The 25,137-nt window shown below is 39.5% G+C and overlaps 1 protein-coding gene across 6 annotated transcripts in view; it reads left to right on the top strand.

The window, feature by feature from the left end:
- The window catches only part of Tox3 (TOX high mobility group box family member 3), a 105,185-nt gene extending 83,734 nt beyond the window's left edge, over positions 1–21,451 (top strand). For all 6 annotated transcript variants that reach the window (XM_078032306.1, XM_078032305.1, XM_078032304.1 and 3 more), the window contains exons 4-7: positions 7,708–7,977; positions 12,361–12,588; positions 14,008–14,088; positions 19,443–21,451. In XM_078032306.1, the coding sequence (XP_077888432.1) occupies positions 7,708–7,977; positions 12,361–12,588; positions 14,008–14,088; positions 19,443–20,198 (1,335 nt within the window). In that variant the 3' untranslated portion in view covers positions 20,199–21,451. The remainder of the gene's footprint in view (positions 1–7,707; positions 7,978–12,360; positions 12,589–14,007; positions 14,089–19,442) is intronic.
- Positions 21,452–25,137: the final 3,686 nt, after the last annotated feature.

Below are 25,137 nucleotides of genomic sequence, written 5' to 3'. Positions count from 1 at the left end.
AAACTGCCCAAGCTATAGGCACTTCTACTTCTTTCTTGGGGGGTATAAATAGCCTTGTACCATTCAGAGCTTAAAATAAGTATTCTTTGTTCTCACTGACCCTGATCATGCAAGTGCCGTCTTTAAGGTTAAATTCAGGGTTATCTATTAAAGTGGGAATGTGTTCCAAACTTCTGCTAGCCCCAGTTAGCTGTCAGCGCAGTGTGATATGTGACTGCTTGCTTGATTTATAACATTTACAGGAAAGCGTTGTTGCAAAGTTATGCTATGGTTTATTTCTCTCTATTTTCTTTTTTAGCATGGATCTTTATAGTTGAGTATTATGGGAACCTAGTCATGATATAGGACCCGTCCAAACACCATTGACATTCAGATTGCCAAATAAAACTGACACCGTGGTTCAGATGTTTTTAGAGGGACAAAAGTTACTCTTTACATCATTACCCCAGTTTCTTTTATTTGGGGGCATTGGCCATTCTTTAAAATGGTCTCCTTGGCTTGTTCACCCCCACCTGCTCTCCACCAGAGTACAGACTCTAGGAGGGCAGGAATCTGGCCTCTTTTGCTACTTGTTGTCATCTTAGGGCCTACCATAGCCACTAGGCTGGCACACACCAGGCCCTCGGACTGTACTTTATTGGTTCAATGTATGAATAAATGAAAGGACAGTGAAAGAGTATTCATCTGTTGTTAAGAATGTACCTTGACTCTGCTGGAGGGAAGGGAACTTCAAGTATCAACAGCTGGAAAGGTAGAATTCCTCTTTATGATTTCAGTTAGAACTGAATCATAAAAAAAAAAAATCTCTGGAGTGGATTCCTTAGGAAAACAAAGGAGTTAGAGGATACATGAGTGAATTACCATTAAGAGTGATAATAAGCTCATGAAAATTTTATTTTGCTAAGAAACTATTAATTAACTCTTGGGAAGACTGTTTTCCATGAAAACTTTCTTATGGAGGTATGTTTGATTATAACCCTGAGAGTACTTATTAAGGAAAAATCATTACTGCAGTGAAGATACTTTAATGAATATCAAGTTGGTGGTATGTGGGTTTGTAATTACATTGGTACCGTAGGTATGCATTGGGCTTAGCTGTGTGTATGTGTCTCAGGGTCTTCTGGGGTTAGAAATATACTACCTAGCTAAATGGAACCATTTGATTTGGAAATAAAATTTTAACACTGCTATAGGACATAACTAAATAATTGGGCATAAAATTACTGGCTTGAATGTTATACTTGTAATTTTGATATTTATTAATACAAAGTAATTTTGACTACAGATAATTGTTTAATTACTCCATTTCTCAAGAAATGTTCATTAAAAAACTGGCACAGTGAAAAATATATTTAGTCACACTCTCAAACATATTGGAGTTATTTGCTTCTTAATTGGATGTTATCCTCTATTATGAAAACCTGATATTGGATTGTTATGGAGAATATTTATTTGTAAGTGTAAGTAAAAGGTACATTAAGTGCATTTGCCTATTAGATTTTAAAAAAATCTTTTATGTTGAAATCAGTCTGGGTGGAAAGAAGCACCATTGTAATGACCAAGAATGGTTAAAATCAGAATAAAATACTTTCAATGTAACATTTAAAGTAAAAAAAATTTTTTTGAAAGCAAATATATTTGCAAAAAAAAAAAAGAAGAAAGAAAGAAAAAGAAAGAAAAAAGGAAGAAAGAAAGAAAAAATCCACACTACCCAGAAAACAATATTAGAGAGGTGTAATTTATACAGTCTTAAGTGTGAACACAGGTTGAATACCTCTTTGCTCTGGGCCTGAGTGAAACAGAGAAGATGATTTAAATAGGTAGAAGAAGTAGTTTTTCTTGACTCAGCAAATAGAAGCAAACTGTACCCATTCCTTTTCCCCTGTGCTTCCCAAGACATATCTTTGACGTCCACACTGGCTAAAGCAATAAGTGATTTATACAGAAAGCCCATCCTTCATCTTTCAGTTCATTCAGTCTTGGTTAAGTTTTGTGCTGGGGATTGAACCCAGGGGTGCTTAACCACTGAGACAATCTCAGGTACTTTTTATTTATTTTTTCTTTTTACTTTGAAATGGGATCTTGCTAGGTTGCTGAGGGTCTTGCTAAGTTACTGAGGCTGGCTTTGAACTCATGATCCTTCTGCCTCAGCCTCCCTAGTTTCTGGGATAACAAGTGGGTGTCGCCATGCCTAGCCACACCTCTCTTTTGTCTTCCTTGAATAAGAGAAACCACAAGTTAGGCCCAGAGCCTTAGACCTAAGGCCCCATATTTATCCTAAACAGTTTTCCTCTCTTCTCTTGGTATTTATTTGGCATGCCATTTGTCAGGAGCGAATCTAGTTTTTCGTTTGTGTTTTGTGATTGAAGGTTTCCTTTTCAATATAGAAAAATCTAGATTTTTTTTAACAGTTCACTTAAATAATTGACGTTCAATCATTGACGGTTTTTCAGGCAATTTAAGAAAACAAGGACTGCTTCCAGAAATATCCACTCATTGGCTTCCCATTGAAAAGACAGAGAGGCCCCTCATCAGGTAGAGACCAGCGCTGGGTTGCTGTCCACACTGGGCATCCCATGCATGAGTTGTGCCTTTAGGGTCAAGAGGACCAGAACCTGCCCACTCTGAATGCCTTGTGATGGCAAAAATTAACACTTGTTTTCTCTTCAAAACATAGTTTGAGGGATTAGGCTGCACATTTCTATTTGAACTAAACCAAAATGCCCACAGGTGGTTTAAACGGGTTGCCCATGAAGAGGGTCAGTTACTGGAATGGATGGGCCCCTCGATGGAGAGACGCCAGCCCTTAAACACGCCAAAGCTTCCTTCTACTCTGGGAACACAATCCAGACTGCCTAAAATGGACCATAAAGCCTGTCACTTTATGGCCACTGCCTTCCAGTCTCATGGCGGCCTTGCTTGTCCTGGCCCCGCGATTCTAGCCTCTGCGTCCTTCCCTGTGCATGCGTCCTTCCCTGTGCATGCGTCCTCATGCAGGGCCTTGGCTCGTGTTCCTGTCTGCTTGGGATGCAATGCCCTCTTTTCCAGCTCAGTTAGCTTCCGCCTCCCTTTGTGCCCTGTCTCTTCTGGTCCCCTCCTCTGGGGGGCATCCTGTGTCACTCGCCTACTTTGCATCATCTGGCCCCTTCCATCTCTCTGGTCCCACTGCATTTCCTCTCCACCTTGCCCAGCCTGCTTCTGGCTCCACTGTTTTTTCCACCTTGCGAGTCGGCCAGAGTTGATCCCTGCTCACTTTGCACCTGCTGTTCCCTCTGCCTGGAGCTCGCTTCCCGCCCATCTCTGGCTCTTCCTTGCTCCTCTCTATCTGCTCCTGTGTCATCTTTTTAACAGAACTTCCTTGCTAGCCTAATGAATGCAACCATCCTCCCCAATAACTTTTTTTTTTCTTCATGGTATTTGTCACAATTTGAATCTTCTTTGTCCTCATGCTTTCTATTTTTAGGGACAAAGCATAAGCTTTAGCTACTCACCCCCACCATCCCTGCCACCCCAAGTAAATGATGTCCTCGATGTTTGTCCAATAGGGAGATTTTTGACATTTGTCAGATCGTGCTTGTCAAAGCCTAATAGAAGGGAGCTGCTGGCATCTTGAGCGTAGAACCAGAGAAGATGCCAGACACTCAACAATATAGAGGCAGCCCTTCCCCCCAACAGAATTTTCCAGACAAAAGGTCAATATTGAAATTGAGAACTCTTTGTCTAATATCATCCAATAGAGGACAAAGTTTTTCCAAGTGCTGGACTAGGAAGTCATACAAATGAATACTCCATATTAACTTGGTCACAGAGTGCTTGCCTAGTGTGCTGGAGGCCCTGGGTTTGATCCTCAGTAACATAAAAAAATAAAACGAGTTGGCCAAGCTTCCAGCATCCAGAGCTTATTTCCGGTTATGATAGTGACCATCTCTTGCAATGCACCAGTTAGTTGCCTTGCTTTTAAGTAATCATTGGTAAATCTTTCAGGACCCACTTTTAGCAAGTGAGAGGTAATGATTTATAAAAACACATTTAATTTCTTTAGGCTGTATGCATGGTTATATATTTCCTTACTAATATATTACTACTATATAAGAATCGTGAGCTATCTCTTGGAGGAGTCTATATAAATTTCTCTGGCTTACCTTTTGATATACTAAACCTTTTGGTCCATTCCAATTTTTGTTTAGAATAATGTTTAAAAGACATGGTAATTTTGTTTTCAAAGATGTGAGCGTTGATATGTTGGCTTCACCTGCCTGGCATATAATAGGTGCTCAATAAACACTTTTGAACTGAACTGACAGCTTCCTCTTTTTTAAGTGGGAATCCTAAGATCAAAGGAAGTGTCTTCTAAAGGTTACATTTTTTTTTCTTTTTTTTTGGTATGGAAAATGATTGGCGCCTTTGGGGAATCAAGTTCCCTTAAGCGGTTGTTAATAATTGGTGACCCTAAAGGAGCTTGAATTTCTAAAGAGACACTTTGACCATTAATCTTCTTATACTATAATCCTCAAGCATGGGAAGTTATTAGTGGATGACTGTGAGCCGTGGTAAATGCAAGCACATTTTGATGCGTTGATGATGTGAGGCAGAGGTTACTTGAAAATATTCTAGAGCGTCCTGCCCTGTGGAAAATGAGGATGCGGCCAGCATCTTTGGTGGTGGAGATCCCAAGGGCCATTCCTTTCTCTGCAGGTACCTTCTACCTTTCGGGCACTGCAGCTCCTCTGGAGAATAGTGTTTCCAAGAAGCAAGTGTCACTGCTACCTTGGTGACATAGGGAATCACTCTTACCAAAGAACTGGTAGAGTAATAGTATCAAGACTTTCTAAAGGATTAAATTAGAAAATAGATGGCAAGTTTAGCAGAACCTCTGGCACAGAGCCAACACCTAGTAATGTTCCTTATTAGTCCATTGAACCACAGCTGCCCATCGGCTGGGGTTTCCAAGCAGCCCGCTTGTTTACAGGCATATATGGCCGGTGGAATTCAGGGAGAGTTGGCAGGCCAGGAAGAACATGTTTTTGGTCTTCTGTTCCATTAGGAGATCTGTCTAAAATGCTGTAGTAGTGGGTGAGTACATGCAGCATCTCTCTGTGCTGATTTCCACAGGCATTGGAGCGAAGAGGGCAAAGTAACTCCTCTGTTAATGAAAAAGCTGCATAAATCTGATTAGCATAGTTCATGGTCATGCTAGTTAACTAATTTATTATTATACAGTCAGAATTAAAACAATTTAAATGTACTCTGGACATTGCTTGTTGATTTAAAAGCATCCAGATTTCAGTAAGTCTGAAAAGACTTTGAAAATATTCTATTTAAGTCTGTATGGGAGTAAATTTAAGGGTAAGATAGGTAACTTAATTGCCTGTTATTGGGGGGTGGAATTGAATAATAAGTGAATAATAATTAAACCTCAAAAAAAAAACATGGAAGACTGGACAGAAAGCTCAAAGCTTAGAAGAAATGGGTTTATTTTTTTGGTCAGAACGCCAATCAAATAAGTAAATAAATAAATAAATGAGATAAAGTGTTTACATCAAATCCACTTTTAGGACAGAAACCTGCAGAAGGTCACCTACCAATGGAATGTCATATTTTAGGATCAATGGAAGAGAATGTTGTGAGAGAGGAAAGAGTGGGGTCGATGGGTTACGTGTGACATTTTCTTCAGGATCAGACTAATTTTAATAATTCTGCAATTATTAGGAGATTGAAAATTTATATATTTAATATTAAACTAACAATTTGCTAGACCATTTTAACCACTCGTGTTATCTTCTGTTTAGCTTTTCGTGACTCAAGTATTTTAGCGTTTCTTTGTTTCGTTTTGTGTTTTGGTGACAAGTTTGTCAAAACAGTGTACGCAGGTGGAGAGGGAAAGTTGAGTCTCTCCTCTTCATTCCCCCAAGTCCTACCCTGGAATGTGACCTAATGTAACTGTTGTAACTTCCTCTTTCTTCTTTATTTGTTTGTTTATTTTTGGTACCAGGTATTAAACCCCCCTGAGATACATCCCTGGCCCTTTTTATTTATTTATTTTTAAATTTTGAGACAGTGTCTCACTAAGTTGCCTAGGGCTTCCCTTAGTTGCTGAGGCTGGCTTTGAATTTGGCATCCTCCTGCCTCAGCCTCCCGAGCTGCTTGGATTACAGGCGTGAACTGCCACGTTTGGCCTTTCTCTGTTTGTTTTTGTTTAACAAAAATAGGGACTGTATTCTACAATTTTTTTTTTACAACTTGTCCTTTTGTTTGGACATCTTGGATGTCACTCTAGGTCAGTGGTTTGTCAACTGGGAATGATTTTCGCTTCCCAGAAGGCAATGTCTAGAGATGCTTACTATCATACATGAGTGGGGAAGGAGGTTTCTCTGAGCATCTAGAGGGTAGAGGCTGAGGATACTGCTGAAGCACCCAACGCACAGCACGAGCCCCACAACAAAAATTAAAATTATCTGATCCAATATGTGAATGGAGCTAAGACTGAGAAAGTCTGCCCTAGGTCAATATGCATAAATCTAATTCATTATTTTTAAAAGCTTCATAACACTTTGTAGTACAGTAGAACATAATTCAAGTAGCCCTTTGATACTGCTTCTTATTTAGTAGCATTTGTATGTTTAACATGAAGAAATTTAGTTTTTAACAATTTATTCTGCTTCTTTAAAGAGCAAAAATAAGCCTTCTCAGAAGGACTCGAAAGAGGGACCGTTAAGAATTCATAGGCTTGTGTATAAAATTAGATTCTGGGTCACCGAGAGTCAAGAAAATTTGGTTTCAGTAAAATCACAGACTCACTCTAAATGACAAGTCTTGAAGTCATTCGAAAAGCATGTCTTCATTTTTTGATTCTTTGGAATTAAAAAAGACAAGAGAGAAAAAGAAGCAATAATAATTCTAAAGTCTTTTGTACAACTCCCCAGAACAGAGAAGGCTACTTTTTAAGTCACCGACACCACTTTCAGAGAAAACTAAATTCTGATGATCTCTACCTTCTCTTTCCACATTAAAAAAAAAAAAAAAATCCATTAGTACGTTAAATCATGGTGGCATTGAACAAAAGAAAACAAAGTAGGTTTAAGTGAAAAAAAAAAAAAAACTGGTATCTGATCCGAAAGACATGAAATGACTTCCAGATGCCATTGACATGTACCTAGCATCGGAATGCCCCTTTGGCTCACCGAGGGGGTTGCAAAGACAGGATGCCCTGCAGCAGACACGTGTTGTTCTGTGAAAGCAAAGCTCTGTGTTTCCTCTCAGTGTGTCCCTGTGTTCCTTGAAGGACTGACTCTCCTTGACTCACAGAGCTGAGTGGAGGGAAATGGAACCAACTGCGCTGTGTGCACCAGTTGGTGAGCCCAGAAGGGCTGGGTCCCTGTTTCTGCCTTTCCCTCCTTGACCAGCAAGAATTTCATCTTTCCTTTTACTGATAGTCTTTAAAAAAAAAAAAAAAAAAAGTCATCCCAAGACAGTGTGCAGTCAAACAGCCTGCACTGGATATTTGGGTTATTTGGGTTTTGTGCTCCTGAGCTTACGATGACCTGGCAGGAGTCTTTCTATTTACTTAATTCATACAGAATATCATCCTGCAATCATCCAACCTGCAAAATTGCAACAGGTTGGATCTAAGAAGCTGATAACTTTATGCGTTTGTGGATATTTGGGGAAACTAAAAGTCTTTTTCTGCCCTTGCCATTGCTGTTGTAGGATCAGAGCCACACACAAGTCTCTCAGTACCGCCAGGACCCCTCCCTGATCATGAGGTCCATCGTCCACATGACGGATGCTGCGCGATCGGGGATCATGCCTCCTGCCCAGCTCACCACCATCAACCAGTCCCAGCTCAGTGCCCAGCTGGGCTTGAATTTGGGAGGAGCCAGCATGCCCCATACATCTCCTTCACCTCCAGCAAGCAAATCGGCCACGCCCTCGCCTTCCAGCTCCATCAACGAGGAGGATGCGGAAGAGGCCAGCAGAGTAAGTTAGAGCTGTCACTCCCCAGAGAATGCGCCTTGCCCCCTACCTCTGGCTGTGAATTCATTCCTGGTCTAACCCTTGTTTCCTCATGGATTTGGAGTCACATTTAAGTTTATGCTAGTTAAATATTTTTTCCCCCTCTTATTTATTTTCACTAGAAAGGGTATGAACTGAAAATTGGGAGATGTGGTTTCTCTGAGTTGTAAGCCATGGGACAAGTTCATTTAACCCTTGTAAACTTAATTTTCATAATCTGCAAAAGGGAGGGTCTGTACTCCTTTTCCAGAAACTTCTAGAAATTCTAGACTTTGCAAAAATGGGAACTGCTCTGGTTTTCACTGAATGTTCCAAGGGACAAGTTTAAGTTTCATCCAGTTCTTTGGCTGTGCCTCTGCCACTTTTTGACAGCTTTGCATCTTCAGTGATGTTTATCTCTTAGTAAATTCTGATCATTCACATCTTTATTTTTATCATGGGAAGCATATTTTTTAAATACATAGATTGATTGCCCTTATGACTTTTTAAAATGCCTGGAATGAATACTTTTTTTTTTTTTTTGGTACTGGGGATTGAACCCAGGTGCATTTTACCACTGAGCTACAACACCAGTCCTGAATTTTATTTTGAGACAGGGTCTCATTAATTTGCTGAGGGTCTTGGTAAGTTGACAAGGCTGGCCTCTTAACACGTGTTCTTCCTGCCTCAGCCTCTTGAGTCGCTGGAATTACAGGAATGTACTCCCTACCACACCTGGCTGGTATGAATAGCTTCAATGTAAAGAATACTGTAATAAAACACAGCTACTCTTTACTTTTTTTATGAATTCTGGGTTGTACACCTACTCTGTACTTGACATTTTACCTGGTTCATTTTACTTGATAAAAAGATTTATAAGAGAATTACTGCCCAAGGGACGCCCCACTGAGGAGGAATAGCAATGTTTAAAACTAACTCTAGATGCGATTAAGGGTATAATTGATGTATCTGGTGTGCTGGGATTATAATCGATTCTGCTTGGGAGAGTGATTTGAGGAAGCCTTTATTGAGAAGGTTGTATTTGAATGAAATCTAAGAGGATGCATAAAAGTTTGTGAGGCAGAAGAAAGAGGCCAGCATTCTGGTAGCAGGAACAGTGAGAAGCAAAGGAAAGTACATGTGAATTTATTAGTATCATGAACTTTGATATGGGGGAGGGGAGAAACAGAAGAAAGAAGTGGCGTAAATGTGGTGGCTGAGAGCTGATTAATTATTTGCACAGAGGAATGGCCTAAGCAAATTGATGCTTTAAGAGGGCAATTTTTGGCTACAGATAGAATGCATTACAAAGGGAGGAATCAGAGAAAAGAAAATCCATTAGAAGATTTTTGTTGGTTTGTTTTCTTTCATCAAAGAGCAGATTGGGCAGAAGGTGCCCAATTAATGAGACATTTAACAGAGATTCATTAAGATACAGTGATTCCTCTAGAATTTGAAGAAGAGATGAATTGAGTTTTAGTTTGAGAGACCGCATGACTACCTGTAAATGATAGGATCCACCTAGAAAGAGAAGTGTCCCCACCCCCAGGGGCAGGATGAGTTTGGCATGTAATGGTTGAATTTAGGTGCTTATATGTGAGTCTAGAGCTCACTTCATTGGATCTGGAACTGTAGATTGGGGAACCATCAGCCCATAGATGTGAGGACATGGAAGTAATCGGGATTTCTTAGAAAGGGTAAGGAGCAAGTCAAGGCCAGAACTTTGAAAGCATCATTTATTTTAAGTAGTAAATGGAAGGAAAAGAGCTGAAGAAGATTGAGATGGATGTCGAGGACTGGAGATGTGGCTTAGTGGTACAGTGCTTGACTGGCACATGGGTGGCCCTGGGTTTGACCCCCAGCACTGCAAGAGAGAAGAGAGGGAGGGAGAGAGAGAGAGAGAGAGAGAGAGAGAGAGAGAGGGAGGGAGAGAGAGAGAGAGAGAGAGAGAGGCGCAGAAACCAAAGGGACTTCAAGATGAAGGGTTTGGTTTCAAATTAGCTCTGCATTGAGTTCAGGGTTGGCAGATGCAGAGTTGGTAACACTCACATTCACAAGGACTTCACTGTGGTGAAGTGGGAAATAAAGAAACTCAAGGGACGTAAGACAGCTTGGTGACAGCTGGTCATTACACATCAAGGTGGAGTCCTTGCACTGAATGCCCATGTCCACTGACCAGACTTACCTTTGTACCAAACTGAAGTCATCACATCTAAGGAGAACCTTCCACCTCACTCCTATCTTGCTCCATTTTAAGTAAGGGACTCAGTTTTATGTGAAAGTATCTGGGTTTCCAATTTGTTCCCTTTTAAATAACAATTGAGAAAGGAGGATTCAATGGTGGTTAATTATGTCTCTTTGGGGGTAAAACCATTTTTTCTCAGGCTTCCCAGCCCTTTAAATTCAACTACACAAAAGTTTCTCCAGGAAAATTAATTCTGAAAGTTTATTTAAACAGTGGGACTATTTCATTTCTGGTTTATTCTTAAAAAGGTACTAATAGCTAAGGCCAGTTACAGTTTTACAAGAGAAGCATCAGAGGTTGTCGACATTTATACCTTGTTTTAAAGAGAATAAAATTGAACTTCTCTCGTTTGGGAAAAAAAATCAAAACAAAACAGAAAACTGCACTATAAATTGTCTCATTGGTCAGGGTACTTACTTTTGGCACAAACGGTACCAAATTTTCTTCCAGAAAAAGAATATAGTTGTTTGACTCAATTAGAAAAATATGAGCGGATCTATATTTTGTTTTTCTTGTTGCTACAGTAATGTTTTCATTGAAGGAGAACTTGGCTCCAGTTCAAGCTCTAGTTGAAGGATATGGGTTCCTTTGAGTGGAATTAAACAAGTCTCACTCACTCTTGAGATTTTAGAAAAAAAGACAATGAATGGGGTCTACAGATTTATTGAATTGTGTGAGTTATGAAAAATGGCATCTTGAAGGGGAGGTGAGATAAGATTTAACACCCTCTGATGCATTGTAACTACCTGTCAACTGGGGTGGGTGTTATTACTCCAATGGCACAAATCTAGAAGGTGGCCAGTGGTTTCTTAACTTTCGAAGGTTCAGAGCTTTCAAAAAATCTACTTATCAGTTTCCTCTCTAAGAATTTTAGTAATTGGATTAAGTTTCAAATGACCCTCATTCAGAAAGTAATAATACTCTAGGAATATTTGAATTAGGATTCAAGGCCATTAAAAGCCAATCTGTTAGTAACTTGAATCTATCTCAGCTGATCTTGCCCAAGGCTGGCTTTTAAAACAGAATTTGTCAAACACTTCAGGATTCTTGATGAAATTAACTGAAAATTGTTTTCAACATAATTGTACTGTAATCGAGGGGAGGGGGAAAAAACAAGGTTGATAAATCATTTCCTTTGCTTCTCTGATAAATATCTCATACGATCAATAAAAATAGATGGTAAGAAGTGAATATGAAGCTTAGTAGTTTGTAAATTGTGGGGAGAGGGAGGTGGAATCTATGGATCTATACTGTATCATTTCCATGGTCTTAATTTCAGAATTCATAATGTGAATCAATACCTGTGAGTCTTTATGGCAATTTACTTGTGGATCAAGTTACTTACCACATATAATAAATATCTTCTTATTAGTCCTCTAGTTAGTCTTGGTGATTTTAAGCATCAACTGTGGTTCTTTTACAGGTTTTTAATTTTATGGAGAATATTAATTTATTTTTTATCTATCTCCAGTTAAAGTGGTTTTGACATTTTTACATTTCTTGTTATCCTGTCTTTTAGAAAGTTATTGTTATTTTAGAAAATAAAGATGACCTTTCCTTTAGTGTGCCAGTGTAGTGATTACAGCTTCTTTCTCTTTTGAGTTTCCAGAGACTCATTAGCAAAGTAACATTCTGGAAAAAATTAAAAAAAAAAAAAAATCAGGCTTAAAAAAAATCAATTAAGACCGATCATACATATGGCATATGATTGTGGCAAGGGACCTCGTTTAAAATACCTGAATGTGATCGACATCCAGGATGTTGTTAGGTTTTACTGCTAAAATCCCGGAAAGTGTAAAATATTTTGCTTGTGTGTGCATAAGCACACACCTATAGAATTGCTTGGAATAGTGTTCTGTTTTTCATTGCTCATAATTGCTATTTAGAGCATATGCTGTGGATGTATTGAAGATACTTCTGGGTCTCATTAATCAGTGTTCTAAATGCTAATCTCTGCTGTCCAGTTAACTCTAAGCAAATTCGCCCCTCCCCCGCTTTTGGTGGTGATTCATCTGTTGATGATGCTTAACAAAACCTTCAAAGAACAATTGTGGATCTGAGCAAGTCTCGCTGTATTCTCTGCAAGTACATTCTAGGCAGTGAATTTTCTTCCCGCTTTGCAGGCCATTGGAGAGAAAAGAGCCGCTCCAGATTCTGGCAAGAAGCCCAAGACTCCAAAGAAAAAGAAAAAGAAAGATCCCAATGAGCCGCAGAAGCCAGTATCAGCATATGCCCTGTTTTTCAGAGACACACAGGCTGCAATTAAAGGTCAAAACCCCAATGCAACCTTCGGAGAGGTCTCAAAAATCGTCGCATCTATGTGGGACAGTCTTGGAGAAGAGCAGAAGCAGGTGAGGCAAAGATCTGAAGTTACCAGAATATTCCTCATGTATTTTCTGAGTGCATCCATTCCATTAATATGATTGCTTCTTATGAAAGCCTTTCTAAGCTATGGCATTAAAACACATGCATATAAATCCAAGCAACTCTCTAGTTACATCGATTTCTCAGTCAGTTTAAGGGTGCATGTTCAGAATCCGGTCACAGGAGGGTTGGAAGAAATCCAGGCAGTAGCCTGCAAGCATCAACTTTTGATGATAATCTTTTCATTTTAAATAATGTGGAATTTTTTTTTCCCTCTTTGTTCAAAAAGGGCCCTACAAAGGGATTAGGTCCATCCTGCTTGCTTTCCCATTGATCATCTTTCTGAACCCTTGTGCTATCCTGGTGGGTTTCCAAACTTTGAAGCTGCCTCTGCGTGTCTCATTATTGTCACTGGGCATTTGAAATTTTATTCCAAGTTCATTTTAAAGCTAGGCAATGTGAGAGGTATTCAGAGATTAGCCATGCTGGTGGGAGATACTTCCTTAGGGGCCTAGCCTCCTCTCCTTCCCCTCAAAACGACTCCACACGAAGGAAGAGAAGAATGGATTCCTTGGGGGCTGGTCCTCCCAATTACCATTAACAGGAGTCAACTTTTATATGGTCACAGAAGAATAGACACTTATTAATGATAAAATAGAATATTTGTTTCAGGAATAAAGAGTGGAAAACTTGGGATTTTTTTTTTTTTTTTTAAGGAATCATGAACTCATTTCCGGTGGCTGGTTCATTGAGAGGGTGCAAGTATTGAAATTCCCTGTTTGTTTGACATGAGCTTATCACCTGTACAGAGGACTGATTTTCTGTCCCCTAAGTGGAGTTCTAAGGAACTGGCAAACCGAACTTTCATGCTCTGGAGAGAAAAATAGTTGCGTTTTGGTCTCCCACCTAGCCATCAGGCAATTTCAGAAAAGGAAGCCCAAATGATACTTAATATACCCGGATTTAATTATGTAATTTGTTGATCTCACTAATGGAAATCTCCCACCTTTTATTATTTCTGGCTTAATTTTTTGTTGTTGTTTTTCCTCTCAAAGAAACACGGATAGAGAAGCTCATTATTTACTAGAATTTAAGCTCTTTGTGGCAAAGCTGGTTATTTGCTGCCTTAGCATGAGGCCCTCAGCTCTGAAGACATCTCTCTGTGGCAACCCCAGATCTTTTCCCTCATTCTTAGAATAAACATCCCAGTCGTGCTGCAGTGCTGAGGACAGGGTTCGATGTGTTTTTAATATCCACGTGCTTGTGGGTAACATTTAAAAATCAAAGGGCGAGGAGACCAAACTTTGTAGGTGAGCGATGTTTATGGGACCTAATTTGTGCGGCTGTTATTCTAATAGCTGAGAGTTTATAAGCTAAAGGCAGTGCTAACTGTTGTCTTTTAATAGGTATATAAAAGGAAAACAGAAGCTGCCAAAAAGGAATACCTGAAGGCCCTGGCTGCATACAGGGCCAGCCTCGTTTCTAAGGTAAGCCTGTGTTCAGGGTGGGAAGCAGCCCTCTGGCCTCAGAAACTCAGGTATGACTCCCAGGAGAGCTGCTGAAAAGTATCTGAGCATCTTAACCTTGATCCCATCAGAGATCAGCTGAATGAGGACGGGAGCAGTAGGACTTCATGTAGGCTTCTGAGTCGGAAGTGTTGCTAGAAGGTTCACAGATCGGTATACAGATGTACGTGGCCACACAAATGCAAATCTTCAAGAGCCTTTTACTCTTTCCTTGAGTCGGAGATTGGAATCTGTCTTAATGTCCTCGATTTAAAACTGGGAGGTGATTTTGTCAGGCATTTTGGAAGACCATATCATAAATTTTTCAGTAGTTACATTATCCTCTTAGGCAATGATGCTTTTTTTTTTTTTTTTTTTTTTTTTTGTGGTGCTGGGGATGAAACCTAGGGCCTTGTGCATGTGAGGGAAGCACTCTACCAACTGAGCTATATCCCCAGCCCACAATGGTGCATTTTTAATATTTTTTTATTTGTTCTTTTTAGCTATGCATGACAGTAGGATGTATTTTCACATATCATATGTACATGGAATGTAACTTCCCATTCTTGTGTTGTACATGATGTGCAGTTAAACTGGTCCTGTATTCATATGTGAACATAGAAAAATTATGTCCGATTCATTCTACTATCTTTCTCGTTTCCATCCCCCTCTCCCATCCCCCCACTTTGCCTTGCCCAATCCCATGAACCCCCACCTCCACCCCACCTATTTTGAGTTAGCATCTGCATATGGGAGAAAACATTTGACCTTTGGTTTTTGGGGTTGGCTTATTTTATTTAGCATGGTAACTCTCCAGTTCCATCCATTTACCAGCAGATGCCATAATTTCATTCGTCTTTATGGCTGAGTAATATTCCATTGTGTATATGTACCACATTTTCTTTATCCATCTGTCTGTTAAAGGGCATCTATGGAACAACCATCCTAGATGGTTGGCTATTGTGAATTGAGCTGCTATAGACATTGATGTGGCTGTGTCACTGTAGTATGCTGATTTTAAGTCCTTTGGATATATACTGAGGAGTGGGATAACTGGGTCAAATGGTGGTTTCATTCCAAGTCTTGAGGAATTTTCATACTGCTTTCCAGAGTGGTTGCACCACTTTGCAGTCCCATCAACAATGTATGAGTATAAAATGGTCTACTTTTGACAAAACTGTTCCAAATGATATAAACAAATAAACCTCATGATTATTAAAATAAATAAAAAATTAATGTTCCAAGTACTAAGACAAAGCCTGTGTATTATACTTAGACTATATAAATGGACCCTGATGTATTACACAATTCCAAGGCAAATGCCACTCTAGTTGATTGTTACCTTGATCCAAAAGGAATGTGAGCTATGTTGTTTGTTTATTTATTATTTTGCCATGCTGGGGATTGAACCCAGGACCTCATACATGCTAAATAAATGCTCTTACCACTGAGCTATGCCCCCAGCCCTGAGCTGTTTGTGTCATTTTAATATTTAATTACGTTGTCTTTGCCTAGAATTTAGATGGGCTTTGGAGAGGATAATTTGAACTAATGTTTTTGCTGTGGATATAATTCTTCTGGGAAGTCAAGATGCCATTTCATTGTCAGTGTTGTCTCAGATACAACAGAGGACTTTGGAGCCAATGTGAAAGGGTTTACTGCCTTTCTCTCTTTTTCACCTGAGTTTTTTTCTTTACACTGAGATTTCCCGGGCGGGAGCAGGGGTAAGGGGTGAGCAAGGGCTGTGGAGTGTGATGGACATCATTATCCAAAGTACATGTATGAAGATACAGATGGGTGTGAACATACTTTATATACAACCAGAGATATGAAAAAGTGTGCTTTACATGTGTAATAATTGTGATGTATTCTTCTGTCATTTATTTTTTTAAAAAAATCAATTAAAATTAAAAACAAATAAATAAAATTAAAATTCCCAGGGTTGGGGGGAGATTTGCCGGGCTGGGGTTGTAGTTCAGTGGTGGAGCGCTTGCCTTGAATGTGTGAGCCACTGGGTTCCCTCCTCAGCACCACATAACATAATAAATAAGTAAATCAATCAATAAATAAAGTCCATCTACAACTAAAAATATATTTAAAAAAAAAGATTTGCCCCTGGCAGCTGCTCAGAATCGGATCCACAGGGGTCCTCCTGCTCTCAGGACACTTCCCACTTTGTTAGAAAGAGGAAAACATTTATTGAGTCAATAGCAAAACCCTTTTCGGAGACTCTGGAAGACACATGCTGGGAAATATACTGATTCTGTACTCAGATTTGCACACTGCTAGAAAACTCTGTGAGCGACAGGTGTTCACACTGGAGGTAGAGGTGGTTAATGAGATGGGAGTGCAGGGAAGAGCCGTACTTCTTCAATAGATCATTTATTCATTCATTTACCCAGAAGCAGGTACAAGTGATCTTTGTGCATTAAAGCATGAATAATGGACCATACAAGGATTGAAGCCAAGAACCAGTTTCTCAGATAGCAACAACCATGGCCGGGCTCATCAAGTCTGTGACTAACTTAGAAGGCATAACTTAAAAGTGATACATTGTAGCATGCTGCTATCATGTATAACTAATTAGAACAAATTTTTTAAAAAGTGATAATTGGATTAAGATCAGGATCCAGAGGTGTTTCCTGATGGATTTCAATGACCCCCAGAAACCCAATGGGACAGAATTTTTAGAAGAGTAAACCTTAAAGTACTGTTTCATTTTTTAACTTAGTAGATATTGTTTGGGAGGATCCTAATTCTATACTCAGAGACCTAAAGTAGTCCTTGAGGTATAAGCTTGAATAATTTCCTCCTGAACCCAAAGTGTGAAATAGCTGCCAATACCGTGATCTCAGAGGAGGCAGCTTCTAATTGCACAGAGTGATGATCAGATCATCAGCAGAACTGGCTGATTTGGAACCCATAATTTAAAGAGATGGGGACCCATTGCAGGCTGTTCAGCATGTTGCCTCCATGCTGGTGAAGACTGAAAATCAAATCCTAATAGAATAATTACAAGAATCAGGAGACAAGAAATTGGACACATATGATTTTAGTTCTCAAATATAAGATCCACAGTGTAAGGGGAGCTAATTGAGATTTCCATGTCTTAGACAGACTACTCATCCAAGGGGTTAAATAACCCAGAGTAAGATCTCATCCTCATGGTTACAGATAACATAGCGGGTGCATCCATATTCCCATTTACTGGACACCTCTGTGCAAGAGCCTAGGATTTTCTTCCTTAAGTAGTGACCCCACCGTCACTTTTCATCTTCCAGAAAATTAAGAGAAGCTTACTATTAAACCATAGGAGGATAAACATGGCAAGACAGGAACTCTACAGTCACCCACCCAGCTCCACTTACTATCAAGATGGCCCCTGTTAAAAGCATAATGATGCAATTGCCCATGTAGACTTTCCTGTGGTTTCTTCCTTGAGACTACCTTGGTGATTTTCCAACATTAGAGTATATATGATCTATATATACATATTTATATGTACTTTGTGGGTCATATCATGAGGTTTTTTTTTTAAGACAATTTTGAATATTTATAGCCATTATCTTACCCTAAGTCTTCAAAATGGGACCCTCTCGTAGCAGGTAGTCAATTCTGGGTTTTCATAAGGCAGAGAGTTGTTCACAGAGAGATGGTACTTTACAGTGACAATTTTGTGTTCAATCAGAAACCTTCAGAATTGACTTTGTCTACTTGGGGGACTCCTTGTAAGGTGACTCAGGTTTCTTCTAATAGCAGGGTTTTATAATTGGTGTCATAAAATCTATAAGTACTTTAAATCATGAAAGATACTAGAAGGCCACTTGATGTCTCCAAAGTGCCCCCTGCTCCTTCCTTCTCAAAAGACACCTCTAATTTTGCGGAACAAAAGAAGAAAGAAAATAGTCTTTAAGATGAAGTATTCCAATCACCATTGCATTTGTAAAATAATTCACCCTTGTGGAAGTAATTAGTGTATTTTTAGCACAGAATAGGTTTCCATGTTGGACCACAGATTTTTCATGTGTCATTAAGAGATTGTTCAGGCATGTGAAGGCTGAACATTCTTCTCTTATCCTTTGATAAATTCTGGAGATCTTCACCATGGCTAGTCAGGCATGGTGGCACATGTCTGTAATCCCAGCAGCTCAGGAGACTGAAGCAGGAATTCAGAGCCAGCCTCAGCAACTTGGCAAGGATGTAAGCAACTTAGCAAGATCTGTCTCAAAACAAAATTGAAAAACGTTGGGGATGTGGTTCAGTGTCGAAGCACACTTGGGTTCAATCCCCAGTACCCAAAAAAATCACAGTGGTAAACCGAAAACATTTCTAAAGTTGTAAAGGACTTCAGTTTAGTGTCTCAGAGTAAACTAATTATGTTTTTTTATAGTCAAGTGAGCACTGGCATAAATAATTATGAAAACACAGGGTTTTGAAGTTTTCTAGTAGTGGTGGTTTTCTGGTGGTAGTAGTTGTTAATTGATGAAAATACATAACATTTATCAAGTGCTTCTCAAGGGCCACGCACTGTTCTCAATGCTTAACACATGAGCTCATTTAATTCGCATAAACTCTGTATAAGGTCAATGCCCTATAATTCCATTTAAGGAAACTCAAGAATAGGTGGATGAATTAAATGGCCCAAAGATACAAAATTGTTCAGTAGCAGAGCTGGATTTGAACTCAGGCAGTCTGCGCTTCATTGTTTTTCAATGTGTGGTACCTCAGTGGTGAGGTTAGTATGGACTTAAATGCTGAAGAGTCAGTATTTTTAAAAGCCTGTACCAGTCATCTTTTGTTACGCAGTAGTGTTGTGTAACTACCAACCACAAAGCACAGTGACTTATAAAGAAGCACTTATCTCTGAGCAAGCCAGTTAGCTGGTTGGTTCTTCCCGCTCCTCTATCTGGGGTCAGCTCACAGGTTGTTGGGGAGGTGGCTGGAGTCACTTGCATGCCTTGGCTGGCTGGCAGTGAGTGGGCTCTTGAGGGGTCCATTTGGGACATGTGTCTGGCCTGCATGTGGTGCTAATAGGTTGCCAGAGAGTGAGTGGAAGGGTGCACGGTCTTGAGCCTTAGTGTGGATATTGGATAGTGCTTCTTTCATTCCAGTCTAGTGACCAAAGCAAAGACACAAGGGCAGCTTTGACTCAAGAGGGTAGAGAATTTGACTGTGTCCCAGAGGAGCTAAATAGTCACATGACAAAGGCCATGGAGATAGGAAGGCATGAATCCTGGTGGCTGTCATTGAAGTCAATTTATAATGCTTAAAAATATGTAGGTGCTCTACACACTTGTAGATCATAACATTCTGGAATTTTCTTCCCCCAAATTCAGGCTGCCGCTGAGTCAGCAGAAGCCCAGACCATTCGTTCTGTTCAGCAGACCCTGGCGTCGACCAATCTGACTTCCTCCCTCCTTCTCAACACTCCACTGGCTCAACACGGAACGGTACCAGCCTCACCTCAGACTCTCTCACAGTCGCTCCCTAGGTCAATTGCTCCCAAACCCTTAACCATGAGACTCCCCATGAACCAGATTGTCACATCGGTCACCATCGCGGCCAACATGCCCTCGAACATTGGGGCTCCGCTGATAAGCTCCATGGGGACCACCATGGTTGGCTCAGCCACCTCCACCCAAGTGAGCCCTTCGGTGCAAACCCAACAGCATCAGATGCAATTGCAGCAGCAGCAACAGCAGCAGCAGCAGCAACAGATGCAACAGATGCAGCAGCAGCAACTCCAGCAGCACCAAATGCATCAGCAGATCCAGCAGCAGATGCAGCAGCAGCATTTTCAGCACCACATGCAGCAGCACCTGCAGCAGCAGCAGCAGCAGCAGCAGCATCTCCAGCAGCAAATCAACCAACAGCAGCTGCAGCAGCAGCTGCAGCAGCACATCCAGCTGCAGCAGCTGCAACACATGCAGCACCAGTCTCAGCCTTCTCCCCGGCAGCACTCTCCTGTCACCTCTCAGATCACATCCCCCATCCCTGCCATCGGGAGCCCCCAGCCGGCCTCTCAGCAGCACCAGTCGCAAATCCAGTCTCAGACACAGACTCAAGTATTGTCACAGGTCAGTATTTTCTGAAGATGCACGCGGCAGGTGGATTTGCGTGCCGAGGAGAGCCACACAGGAGGGGAAGGCACACGGGGCTGGAACGTGTAAGCTGGTGTTGGTTATGCAGAAATGTGTAACAGATCAAACGGTCCTCTCGAGCGTCTATTAGATAGGCAATAAGAACTACAGTGTAGCTGGGTACCACCTCTTAGCTGACTATCAATCACTTCGTTTTTAAACAAGGAAAGCTGTGCTCTTTTATGTGATGCCTTTTTTTATTTATTCAGGCTATACCTACAATATGTGAATCAAACCGTTTAATGAATCCTGGGACATTACTGATGACTATAAACTGGCCTCTCTGAGTCATAGAAAATGGCCTTATTTCTCCAGAAGTGAGTTAACCACACTTCCAGGCTGTTTGAACTTCCGAAGCCCTAAAAATAAAAAAATAAAAATAAAAAGCACAGTTGTAACTACCTGAAATATGAAGATCCAGTTTCATACAAACATTTGTATGATGTAAATTGTTGATGGCATTTTTTTTGTCATGAAAAAAAAATAATAATAATGTAAATCACAGACTTTTGCCAAAGCTCTTATTTTTTTTTCCTAAATCTCTCCAGAAAAAAAAAATGCAAGTGATTAAATTCAATTATTGACTCATTTCCACTTTTTATCCAGGACTTCTCCAAATCAAGCCACAGTATATGTTGTAACAATATCTATGACCACTGTTAGCCCATCCTATTCATTGCAATTAGAAGAAAAGAAATGTGAATACTATATTCCGTGTTTTGAGTGACAAGTTTCGAAAAATAAAAACACTGTATTTTTAAAAGGGAAATGCACTTAAATGAAAACAGTTATTACAAAAGTTAAGATTTAAAAAGAAAAAAAGCAAGAGTTTTTATTATGATGTAATACCGGTAGAATATTTAAAAGGCACACTACATCTGAATAATCAATGTAAATATTTTCTTTCAAAGTTGTAAGTTTTCATATCATGTGTTGTAAAGTTTTCCTAAATGAGGCTTTAACGTAAACACTGGTGACATAAACCATTCATTGCTACGTTGCTTATTGTGTTTTTATGCTGTTTTATACTTTTTTATGAGTTAACGATAGCAGCGATTAAGTTGTTTGTATTTTGCTTAAACTGAAACAAAATGCTTTTATCTTGCTATAGAATAAACACATTTCAGTAAAAACTGTGGACTGTATTTTGATGCAACAACGAGGAAACTGTTCACTTTTCAAATAAAATGCTATGTCAAATTTCACTTTCGTTTCCTTGAATACATATAAGATGGGGAAATAGGGCACGTGCTCCATTAGTTTCCACCCCAGCTTCGTCGTTTCATTTTCATTTGGAAACGTGATATTCGTGGCTAAGAATTCTGATTGATCAGGCTAAAACCGGAGTCCTTAAAAAGTACTGGAAATATCTTTATAATATTCTTTTTGTTAAGATGCAGGTACAAGGTAAATAGAGAAAAGCAATCATCTTCTCTTTTGAGGCCACAACTATCTGGCATGGTGTGGTTATTGCTATTAAAATGGATGGTGAATGCTAATTTTAAAGCCAAAATAATTATTTCAGTGCCCATTTCTTCCCCCTCTTTTTTGCTCTATGGTGGCTTCTCTTTGAGAGCCGTGTGACCACTATCCCCAGTTGTCTTGCATGATTAATTACAGCATCTGTCCTGTCAGAAGCTATAATGAAGAGGTCTTGATAAAAATTGCAAATTACCACTGGCAACAGTCTTAAACTGCTTATGATAAAATGAAAATTAAAAACAGCAAGTGTCAACCCTGACCAGAATCCTAATCTGGAAAAATGAGGGTGTGTGTGTGTGTGTGTGTGTGTGTGTGTGGTGCTGTCCAGAGATACTGTGTGCAAGACATTCAAAAATAATAGAATATGGATTCCTCAAAGTTGTTGTATTTCAAAGAATATTTACTGTATGTTGTGGGTTATGAATAATGAATTCAGCTTTCAATATTTCATAATCCTTGCGTACTCTGTATTATGTACAAATATTGAACAGCAAGAGATTCTAATTATAAATTTATAGATTTCTTGCCGTAGAAAAATTTATGTCTAAATTGAAGCTTTTCATAAGATGTATTAATTGACAGGTATCCGTGTTCAAACAGTCTTAGGAAGATGCCTAATCACATCTACAAGGGGCATTCTATTCCACAAAGAAATACATCAGACCCATCAGAAGCAGAGCTGATGGTAAAAGATTTTCTGTGAATTGAAACTAACATTACATAACAATAAGAACCATTTTATATTCTGTTGTGAAACCTTTAGACAAATGTCTTCAAAATTAATTGCTAAACTACATGTGACAGTAATTGTGTATTAGTTCTATAATTGTCATTTTGAAAACCCATGAAGTATTGCTTGGAAAAAAATGTCACTAGTGATAAGACTTAATTGCAAGTGAAGTCTGTTTTCAACTGTTTGCAGTTAGAGGCAGGTGTTGTAACATCTATTAAATGATTTTATAAATCTTAGGTTTTATCACATTTGATTAAATGCTGCTAAGCCACTGACGGTCAATTCCAGGGGAAAAAAAGAGAAAAAAATAAATAAACCAATACTTTAATTACTACAGTTTTAAAAATTAATCACCAGGCAAAATTATGTATTTAAAATGTCAAAAGGCTTGAATCATGAAAACAATCTTCCAACATTTTTATCAAATTATTTTTCTCGGATTCACAAAAGCATATTATGAATCAACTAGTATTTTAATTTATTCATGAAACTGGTTTCTATTCCTGAGATTTAAGTAAGTCCTGGTGCACTTTTTTTTTTCTTTTTTCTTTTTCCAGTTACAGATCAGAAATAAATCAGGGTAATGAAACAGAGGCATGAGAAATGTGGTATCTGATTGGTACAGACCTCTTAAGTGGTATGTGGTATATAGACATTAAGGGGTCTCTCCTCTCCCCCGTCACCTCCATCTCATGTCTACCTTGCCTCCCCCTGCAGTGGGGACATTATTTTATTACTCTTGGCTAAACATGTTCTTTTTGCATTAACCTGTACTGCCGTATGATGAAAGAACATAAGGAGTTTTCATTTTTAGCTGACACGGGGTCATTAGTTCCCGACTCAAGGAACAAAAGCTTAAATGCCTTCGTGCAGCATAATTTCTGCAATATATTACCACCTGATGGAGGTTCGAAGGCTTTCTAGACAGATGGATTAATAGCTCAAGTTTAAGTAGGAGTCCTCCGCTGTGTCCATTCAGCGGACTTTAGACATCTGAATGGTTTCTTTCCCATTTCTCACTTCATGGAACATTTTTCAGCACTGGACTTCAATCTAACCTTTCCTCCTCCCCCCCCTCCAACCCCCTTTGTTTGGCTTTTGTTTTGCAACAGCTGTTATTATCGTTTTTGGTCAGCTGTGATTGCTGGAGGCAAAATAGGACCAGATGGTGTTTTGCTATGCATGAATGGAGCGTTAGAGGAGTTGGGATTGAATAGGCCAAGTTTGAATGGTGTCTATGCACCACCTGCCTGCCTTAGCCGTGGTGTACACATCACAGTAGCATGATCCGTCTCAGACCTACTAGAATCGGATGGGAAAGTGGAGAGCTGGGTGGATTTTCCCCATATTTATTGATCCTCCATGCACTAACAGAATAATGCAGCGTACAGTCAATTTGAGTTAATTGGATATGACACAGCATGGACAAGTAATCTATCACTGTAGAATCCTGGTTCACTTTAAGGATTTCACTGCTCCCCAAAACACAAACACACATAATAGCAAAAATTAATGGGCTAAAAGGCACAAGTTAAAAAAAAAATAGCCTGTCTCAAATAGGCTAAGTCCCTGATGTTGAGGTTTGAGGAGGAAGAAGATATTTTTAAATGTTATTTGTTACCAGTCAATAATTCAAGGTAAGAAAACTTGTAATTCTGATATAAATAGAGAATTTTTGATGTTATCCTTCAAATATTGCAAATATCCTTACACTTATAAAAAAAAATGTGCCTTACTAAGAAACCACAGACATACAACCAGACTTGAATTATCTTTGAAAATATTCTTCAGTATATAAATTTTTGTCCCTGGTCTACACAGATGTAGTTAGCTTTACTATCTGAACTGACCACAAGGATTAACGCTTTCCAGAATGTTAAAGCTGGTGAACCTGTTTATCTGGTATCAACTGTGATCCTACAGGTGTGTACGTTGTATGCATCAGTGTGTGTTGCTAAGGAAAAGCTTCCTCATCCCACAGATGTGAAATCAGATATGCAGACAGACAGCTACATTTGCCTAAGGCCCTAATTACTTAATTTTACTTCTGCAACATGCAAAACCTGGTGATCCGTCCCAAAGGAGGAGCAAAAATAAACAGGACCTTCTGTTTACTTTGTATATGCTTGAAATTTTCCATAATAAAAGTTTACCAAAAAAAAAAAATTAAAGATAACAAAGCTATCCTTCACCTGAGGAGTTTCCATTTTTTATTGGGGTAGGGAAGATACCCACTGGACAGAATGATCAATGTACCCACAAGGGACACAAAACAAATTTGTGTGTGGGGTGGGGTCAGTTTGTTGAATCTGAGAAAATGAGCATTCATTTAGGAAGGGGAGAGATTGCAATTGGTTAGGGGTATTAGAGAAAGCTGCATGAAATTATTGGCATTTGAGAAGTGCCTTGAAGACTGGGGTAAGATTTCATTTAGTAGGCCAAAATGGAAGTCCTATCCTGGTAGGATTAGCCAACCTGAGGGTTGGAGGAAAGCTGTTCATGTTGAAAGCATAGGTACCTCCGAGCCACAGTAGAGAATCCAGCAAAACTGGACACAGTGCTTTTGCAGAGGTGAGCTGGAGAAAGTTCTGGAAAGGAAGTTTGAAGTCAGATTGTGGAAGGTCTGCTGGGGAATCATAAAAATCACTGAAGACCTCCTAGTAAGGAAGGTTATGA

The sequence above is a fragment of the Ictidomys tridecemlineatus genome, chromosome 15 (assembly GCF_052094955.1).
Source record: "Ictidomys tridecemlineatus isolate mIctTri1 chromosome 15, mIctTri1.hap1, whole genome shotgun sequence".
Lineage (NCBI taxonomy): Eukaryota > Metazoa > Chordata > Mammalia > Rodentia > Sciuridae > Ictidomys > Ictidomys tridecemlineatus.
The sequence above is the reverse complement of the archived record's forward strand: the minus strand, read 5'-3'. Positions and strand labels throughout refer to the sequence as shown.